Genomic DNA, 9,208 nt, shown 5'->3' with positions numbered 1-9,208 from the left:
GTTTTTGTTCTCTCCATTCTTTTCATCCTTCTTACAACGATTCTTCTTTTCTTCATCCTTCACTCATTGGTCTTCTCTTCAATTTTTTTCTTCCTCTACATTAAGCAAGAGAATATTGTAGTCATTTGTTTTCCTAAAAAAAGTTTCAATTTTTCTCGACATTGTCAAATATTTTAAATCATGTGTAAGTTCTAATGTCATGTCAATTTTTTTATCGATTTACCGGTTTTTATTAGAATGTATATATTGTAAATATAATTTTTCATATATTTCATTCTTAAATATTCTGTCGCCCAAATATTATGGGTTCAGTCGCTTAATTCTGTTTTCAGTCGCTCAATTCTGTTTTCAGTCGTCCACTTTGATATGTTATGTCATCCGATTATATGTTAAATCATTTAATTTTTATGACATATTTATTGCTTATTTTGTACTTTTACTAAAACATATTGTTTTTTGAAAGTGGATGGTTGTATGTATTTTTTTTAAATGCAATTGAATATTAATGATTTAGTATGAATGAATCGAAGATATTTTGTACTATTCAATGTATAAAGGTGATCAAGTTAATGTTTTGTGGACTATTTACTATATTATAGTGTATTATAATCGTGTGAGTATAAAATATAAAAGTGGCGTAAAATAATTAAAAAAGCGACTGAGAGCGACTGAGTGATATATGATTTTTATAATAGAAAATACGAGCAACTTCATGTTTGAGGTATATTTACTCTATTTTAGTATAGTATAATGGAGTGATAGTGTAAAATATAAAAATAATATCATAATACAAAGAGCGACTGAGTGATATATGAGTGATCTAATAGAACCACTTGATGTACTAGAAAATACTGTTTTTTGGAAGTGGAAGTTTGGATGTTTTTTTAAAAAAATGTAATTGAACATTAATGATTTAGTATGAATGAATCGAAGATATTTTATATTATTCAATATATAAATGGTGATCGAATTGATGTTTTGTGGACTATTTACAATATTATAGTATATTATAATCATGTGAGTATAAAATATAAAAGTGGCGTAAATTAATTCAAAGAGCGACTGAGTGATATATGATTCTTATAATAGAAAATACGAGCAACTTCACGTTTGGAGTCTATTTAATCTATTTGAGTATAGCATAATGGAGTGATAGTGTAAACTATAAAAATAATGTCATAATACAAATAGCGACTGAGAACGACTGAGTGATATATGCGTGATCTAATAGAACCACTTGATGTACTAAAAAATATTGTTTTTTGGAAGTGGGAGGTTGGATGTTTTTTTTTAAATGTAATTGAACATTAATGATTTAGTATGAATGAATTGAAAATATTTTGTATTATTCAATGTATAAAAGGTGATCAAATTAATGTTTTGTGGATTATTTATTATATTATAATATATTATAATCGTGTGAGTATAAAATATAAAAGTGACGTAAAATAATCCATAGAGCGACTGAGTGATATATGATTCTTATAATAGAAAATACGAGCAACTTCACGTTTGGGGTCTATTTAATCTATTTAAGTATAGCATAATGGAGTGATAGTGTAAACTATAAAAATAATGTCATAATACAAAGAGTGACTGAATGATATATGAGTGATCTAATAAAACCACTTGATGTACTAGAAAATATTGTTTTTACCTTATTTCACACTATTTTTCATTTTATAATCTCTTATCCATAAAAATATATCATAATATATTAAGTAGCATATAAAACATGAACTTGCTCACTATTTTTTACTATATAACTCAGTCGTCATTCGGTCGCTCCCAGTCGCCATTCAGTCGCCCTCAGTCATTTTTGTCTTATTTCACAATACGTTTAATTTTGTAATTTCTTATACATGAAAAATATCATAATATAGTAAATAAGATATAAAACACGAATTTACCCACTTTGTTTTTATCATATCACTCAATCTTCATTCGGTCACCCTCAATCGCTGTTTAGCTTATTTCACACTATTTTTCATTTTATAATCTCTTATCTATAAAAATATATCATAATATATTAAGTAGGATATAAAACATGAACTTGCTCACTATTTTTTACTATATAACTCAGTCGTCATTCGGTGCCCCTCAGTCGTTTTTGCCTTATTTCACACTATGTTTAATTTCGTAATTTCTTATCCATGAAAACGTACCATAATATAGTAAATGTGATATAAAACACGAATTTACTCACTTTGTTTTTACCAAATCACTCAATCATCATTTGATCGCTCTCAATCGCTTTTTAGCTTATTTCACACTATTTTTCATCTTATAATCTCTCATCTATAAAAATATATCATAATATATTAAGTAGCATATAAAACATGAACTTGCTCACTATTTTTTACTATATAACTCAATCGTCATTCGGTCGTTCCCAGTCGCCATTCGGCCGCCCTCAGTCATTTTTGCCTTAATTCACACTATGTTTAATTTCATAATTTCTTATACTTGAAAACACACCATAATATAGTAAATATGATATAAAACACGAATTTACTCACTTTGTTTTTACGACATGACTCAATCGTCATTTGGTCGCCTTCAATCGCTTTTTAGCTTCTTTCACATTATTTTTCATTTTATAAACTCATATCCATAAAAAATATATTATAATATATTAAGTAAAATATAAAACTTGAACTTGCTCAATATTTTTTTACTATATAACTCAGTCGACATTCGGTCGGTCTCAGTCGCCATTCGGTCGCCCTCAGTCATTTTTGCCTTATTTCACACTATGTTTAATTTCGTAATTTCTTATCCATGAAAACGTACCATAATATAGTAAATGTGATATAAAACACGAATTTGCTCACTTTGTTTTTATCATATCACTCAATCGTCATTCGGTCGCCCTCAATCGCATTTTAGCTTATTTCACACTATTTTTATCTTATAATCTCTTATCCATAAAAATATATCATAATATATTAAGTATCATGTAAAACATGAACTTGCTCACTATTTTTTACTATATAACTCAATCGCCATTCGGTTGCTCCCAGTCGCCATTCGGTCACCTTAGTCATTTTTGTCTTATTTCACACTATGTTTAATTTCGTAATTTTTTATCAATGAAAACATACCATAATATAGTAAATAGGATATAAAACACGAATTACTCACTTTGTTTTTACCATAACCCTAAAAAAAAAAAGAACAAATGAGCAGCCCAAAGGAAGAAGAAGAAGAAAACATTAGTTTAGGTTCTAAGAAAAAAAAAAGGATTTGAAAATATTTAAAATAAGGGTAAAATAGACATTTCAAAAGTGAGTGCTAGTTTTTTAAATATGTTGTTGTTGAGTGTTATTTACCTAAATTTCCCAGTTGTTCGAGGCTTCTTCTCCTTTTCCGGCGGCTGAAGCGACTTCTCGCAATCCCTAGAGTTGTTTCTTTCGGCGTTTTTGACGCCGTTTCCGCATGTTGCCCTACCTCAAAGGGGTTGATTTCGATAAACCCACAATTGTATACGTACTTGAAGCAACCATCCAATTGGATTTTCCTTTTTCAGGAATAGAAGCGAAAAGGGGATTACGAAATAAGAAATTTTTTTTGGGTATTAAGGGTTGCATTGGATTTGTACGATGGTGTTGTATCCGGATGTGCTACACTACGCCTGCATTGCGAAGGGCACCACCGTTTTGGCGGAGTTCAATTCCAGGGACGAGACCCTAGGTGCTCTTGCCGCGAAATGTTTGGAAAAGACTCTGGCTTTTCATTCCACCTTCTCCCACACCGTCCGCTCCCGCACCTACTCTTTCTTGATCGAGGACCCTTTCGTTTATTTCGCGATTTTCGATGTGAAATTGGAGAATTCGGAAGGTTGGGCATTTTTGAAGAGCGTGAAAGACTCTTTTGAGGACGTTTTTAACGGGGATCCGGGGAAAAAGAGTTTGGAACTTTTGAGCTCACATTGTTTTCAAGGTGAATTTAACCCGGTTTTCCATCAACTTCTAGGTCATGCTCTCGGCACAGACGTGGAGGGCTTCGGGTCTCCCAGGGGGATGAGAATGAACCCAAACAGGATGTTGTGGTCGGGGCCCTGTTCGGTGGGAAGACATAATTCGGATGCTGCCATGACGTTCAAGATGATCAAGAAAAAGTGGTTCGGAGAATTCAAGGAAAAGGGAAGAATGAACACCGAAAAAGGAGAAAACCGAGTTTGTGAAGAAAATGAAAATCATGGGAATAGGATCTGGCCGAGAATTTTCTCTTGTTATGCACAAGAATGGAGTTTATTCTACAGAATTATTGGGGCTACACAACCATCACAAGGCAAAGAATGTTTGGAAAAAGCAAGTTTGGATTGTTTTGTCCCTAGATCTGATCATTTGCACCATCTTGTTTGCAGTTTGGTTGTGGGTTTACAGTGGGTTTAAATGCGTTGACCGCTGACAGCTGAACAAATTTGGAAAAAGATCAAAGGTTTTTTTTGTCTTGTTTTTGTATTACACAGATAAGATGCATTGGCATATTTTGGATGCAAATCGACCGCAAAATGTGGTTTTTTGGCGTTTGCTGGTAAAGTTGATTTTTTTTACCAATGACAATCAAATCTATGTGATAGCACAGGACGAGTTGATTTATGCTGCTGTTGTAAACATTTTGTGTTGAAGGCTTCTTCAGTGTGTATAGTAGGTGTTGTATAGAATTCATATGCAAGGCGGTGGATTCTGTATGTTTTCTTGAACTTTGTTGGTGTGCAATGAATTGTTTTTATATATTTTTTATTATTTGTCTGAGTCTTAACTATGGCAGTATTTAGTGTATTTTTAACTTGGAATACCTAAAAATAACACTTTAATCTCCCTTCAAATTCTCTTTTTTTCCCTGCTTACGAATTTACTTTAGATTTTGGATCAATGAAGTGTATTGATTACAGTCGAATCCTAAATCAAATATTTATTCAATTAATATTAAATTTCAGAAGGTTAAGAAAATTCCAGATAATATATACAAGTAAGGTGATAAAAGACTGTAAAACCAGTGTTTATTACAAGTAGTTTACATATTACACACACAAAAATCATCAAAACACCAATATGTACACACAACAAAAAGTATTATTTAATTTTCTTTAAAAAATTCAAAATCGAGTTATATGGGTTGATGGCTTGATTCGGGTTTAGGTTTGGGTTGAGCAATTTTTGAATAATACTTTTGCTCAACCCCACCCAACCCACTCGAATTGACACTCGTGATATGAATTAGAATTATTTGAATAAAAATAGAAAATGCAACATTACGATTTATTAAATCAGTTCACAATCAATGTAATCATTAAAATTTACATGAAAAATGTGTTATAACAAACAATTTAACATGTTTATGCTTCAAAATAGAATAGAAAAGCGCGTATCAGATGGTGACATAGGCAATTGCGAGGGTGAATTTTCCTCATAATACTGTGACACAGAGGAAAAATAAATGACCAGCAAAAAGTAAGCCTTAAAGCCAACAAGAAAGTGCTGGTGTTAAATAGAGGTGAATTCTCAGTCCAGATTTGTCTGTTCAAGTTATTACGACCATAAAATGTTGAATTCTTCCTATTTATCATGATTCAGAGCAGCTACATAGATTGGCCACATGTATTCTAATTACAAGCACCAGTGAAATGTGCATCATAAAATTGTATATTATGTGCTTTTGGCATTAAGAAGAGTCAGGAGACACAGTGTAACTCATGCTAGAAACCTATTCTATAAAGAACATCACTTTGATTAAATGAATTCTCCATAAACAACTTACTTCCCTTTCCTCTTCTCCGTCATCATCCTCTAAATCTTGTTCCCCCCTCTCTATGGGAGTAGATAGTGCAGATGCTCTAGTTGAGCGCCCACGACGTTCCTTCCGTTCTTTTATTTCAAGCAATTTTGACTCGGCCGCTTTTGTGCGTTTGAACCGAGCAATCTGAAGTAAATCCCAAGTATTAGATGCAGAGGAGTACTATCACTTATTCAACAAATGGAACTATGAAGTTCAATGAAACATGTCCGAGGAAGAATGCCAACCTTCTTAGCTCTTTGATCAGCAGATGAATTGCTCCTTGATTGCATAGATGATTCCAGTTCATCTTCTGGTACTAGCTCCATAGCTTCACAAAATGAAATAAATTCCTAGAATATGGCCAAATGAAAATTCGACATTCAAAAAATTATCAATAGCTTCCTTGAGCACATTGCCTTATCGTGTGACCAAAATCTAAAACTAGTACCTTTAGCTTGGCTGGTGAAGCTTTAAGAATCTGAATCTGGTTCTCCTGTGAATTTTTTTCTGTTAGCTCACCGAGATAATATGGAACCTGCATCAAAGACCATGAGTTAAATACTTTTAAACGATAACTTTCAGACACGAACAATACATCAGATTATCACAGAAACGAAAATCATCTCACGTTTTTTTATCACATTTGCAAGAAAGTGAGTTTAAAGATTAAAGCGGAAAACAAAACCAGAACATTCATCCATTTAGATTACTTTGCCTTTCATGAAGATTTAAAAAATATTCAACACCTACAAGAAGATATTTGAGGTTGTTAGTACTGATATCATCCTTCGTCTCATTAGATGAAAATAACCCCAACTTTCCAATCATATCCTCGCATTTCCTCAAAACCTCGCAACTGTTTCTCACAGTTTCCTGACAATAATTATTAAGAATGAAACATATACATGAAATAATACTCAAAGGAAAAGATAACAGAATATAACACACATCTAATACACAGTCACTCTAAAACCTGTTCGATTGAAGAATCGGAGGCGATTTGGTGAATCTTTTGAGCCTGCTCGAATAGAATCGGCAACTTAGTGTCCTCCATCGTTAATTCCACAAAGCTGATTAGGTTTTGTCACTCAAGTTCTGAAATTGAATACGCGAATTTCTATCTATTCTATTTTACTAGAGTGTCGTGAATATGAGAAGCCCTAGGTGGATTTAAAGAGAAGCTTTCTCTCATTCGTTTGGGCCTAGGCCAATCGTATTTCCATTGTGATTGCATTCTAAATGGGCTAGGCTTTTGATAAAAAAAAAAAAACCCAAGTACTATTTGGGGATTGTAATGTGTTTATATATATATAGGTAAGGGCGGCACATCAATTCTTGAGGTGTCTTACCCAGCTCTGTAGTCCAACATATAAGCATTTATATTTATCTCAAGATCAATTAATCATATGTTCATATTTGTTTAGGTCTTATTTAATAATTTAATTTTAAAAACCATAATATTTGGTTATAGTAATTTTTTATTTACTTTTATATTTGTAGTCTATTTCAAGTTGACATTATACTTAACAAAGTAAAAAAAAAATGGAAAAACAAAGAATTTATAAAATTGAAAATAGTTAAGGAAAATATTGAGTTGATATTAAAATAGGAGAATTTTAATAACAAGTCTCGAATTGGACATAACGTATATGTTCATCTTAAAATTTAATAATAGATCTACTCCATAAATTTGTTATCATAAATTCGAAAAAAGAACATCCATAAATAAATCAGGGTAGTGGTTGTAAGGGTGCCTCACTTAATGATATAGTTGACGCTAATGGTTTTACGAACGCGACAACTTTAACTTAAATATTAGTTGTAATATGAATCATTAAACAATCGGTAAGAGCATTTAAAATATTAGTGTCATCAAAGAGCTTTGAAAACTCGTTAATGTAGATAGGATTTCAATAGAAATAACATTTTTTACTTGAGATTTTAGTTGATGTATTTATGAATTTTGTAACTTCGAGTTTTTAAGATATTTAAATATGATAATCAATTTAATTCACAAGATAGCTGAATAGATGATTACATCGAGAGACTAACAAAAGAAATCAAAGTATATGAATAGACAAGAAGGATGATAACAACTCATTTTTGTAAATATAATTTTGATATTTCAAACATCAACGAACATGTCACAAAAAATTAATGTTTCTCACAATATGTTTGTGCGCGACGATAACATAACTGTCAACAAATGCATCCGAACTCCAAGTAAACAACCAATTTGTTCTCGTTACTTAGTAAAGGAGATTACAAATAATTGTGTTGTTCAAACATACGGGTTCTTCCCATGAATTCAAGTTCCGAGGAACACATTTGTGCACTTTTTATTTGCACCCTTTGGTCTCGTCTACATAATTTAATTCAAAAAGTCATATTTTTGTCACTTTTTCGACATAGTTTCATTAAAAAAAAGCTCAAATTTAGGAGCACATTCTGTTTCTCCTTTAAAAAAAAAAAACAAATTTACTGAGAACACTCTTTATGTTTTTGTATCGCTGATTAGCAATGGTCTCAACAATTAGAGCTTGTACCATATTAAAATTTATATTCAAGTGATTAGTAAATAATTAATTTTTTTAAAGCAATGCATAACACTTCATCAACTGATAATCATATCTACAATTATATCCTTTGTGCAAAATAGAGGAATTAAGTCTCAGAAATCAGTAGTAGATTTTAGTCCCTGGAAAAATGTACACCCACTACAAAAAAACGGAAGGATTAGCGACGGTTTTAGTAAAACCGTTGCTCAAATAGCGACGGTTTTTATTTCTCGTCGCTATATAGCGACGGTTCTTATTAGAACCGTCGCATATTAAATTAAGCGACGATTTAATTAAACCCATCGCTACCGTCGCTATTATAGCGACAAATTTTCATAAACCGTCGCTTAATTTAATAGACGACGGTTTTAATAAAAAAGGATGTTAAACGCAAGGTAAAAAAGCGACGGTTTTCTTGCACAAACCGTCGCCGATTCAGATCGGCGACGGTTTGCCTTTACCGTCGCTACTGTAGCGACGGGTTTTTCACCCGTCGCTAATTTAGCGACAGGTTCTCTTTACTCGTCGCTATATAGCGACGGTTTTTGAAACACCGTCGCTATATAGCGACAGGTTTTTACAAACTGTCGCTATATAGCGACGGGTTTTTAAAAACCGTCGCTATAGTTCTTTATATACCGAGCTTCGCGATCATTTTCTAAAACGATTTTTCACCTCTATCCGGTAGTAGCGAAACTTTATCCATTTTTTCAAAGTTTCGATTTTTTTGTTTTGTACTAACAATTTTTCGTAAAATATTTTGTAGATTTCCTCGTCGGTGCGATCTTCCGTTACATAAAGCTGCATGTCTTCGTGCAAATTAGGGTAAAGTTTTTTTTTTTTACAGAAAATTTATTAGTAGTTTT

The 9,208-nt window shown here is 32.2% G+C and overlaps 1 protein-coding gene and 1 pseudogene across 1 annotated transcript in view; one reads left to right on the top strand and one right to left on the bottom strand.

The window, feature by feature from the left end:
• LOC140816010 (PP2A regulatory subunit TAP46-like) overlaps positions 1-6,838 on the bottom strand; it is a 43,330-nt gene extending 36,492 nt beyond the window's left edge. The window contains exons 1-5 of the mRNA XM_073175077.1: positions 6,758-6,838; positions 6,535-6,657; positions 6,233-6,319; positions 6,030-6,134; positions 5,767-5,928 (exon numbers count right to left, since the gene is read on the bottom strand). Of these exons, the coding sequence (XP_073031178.1) occupies positions 5,767-5,928; positions 6,030-6,134; positions 6,233-6,319; positions 6,535-6,657; positions 6,758-6,838 (558 nt within the window). The remainder of the gene's footprint in view (positions 1-5,766; positions 5,929-6,029; positions 6,135-6,232; positions 6,320-6,534; positions 6,658-6,757) is intronic.
• Positions 3,350-4,753, top strand: LOC140817536 (phytolongin Phyl2.2-like; annotated as a pseudogene).
• Positions 6,839-9,208: the final 2,370 nt, after the last annotated feature.

Source organism: Primulina eburnea, chromosome 16 (assembly GCF_022965805.1).
Source record: "Primulina eburnea isolate SZY01 chromosome 16, ASM2296580v1, whole genome shotgun sequence".
Lineage (NCBI taxonomy): Eukaryota > Viridiplantae > Streptophyta > Magnoliopsida > Lamiales > Gesneriaceae > Primulina > Primulina eburnea.
This window is presented reverse-complemented; position numbering and strand designations above follow the sequence as displayed.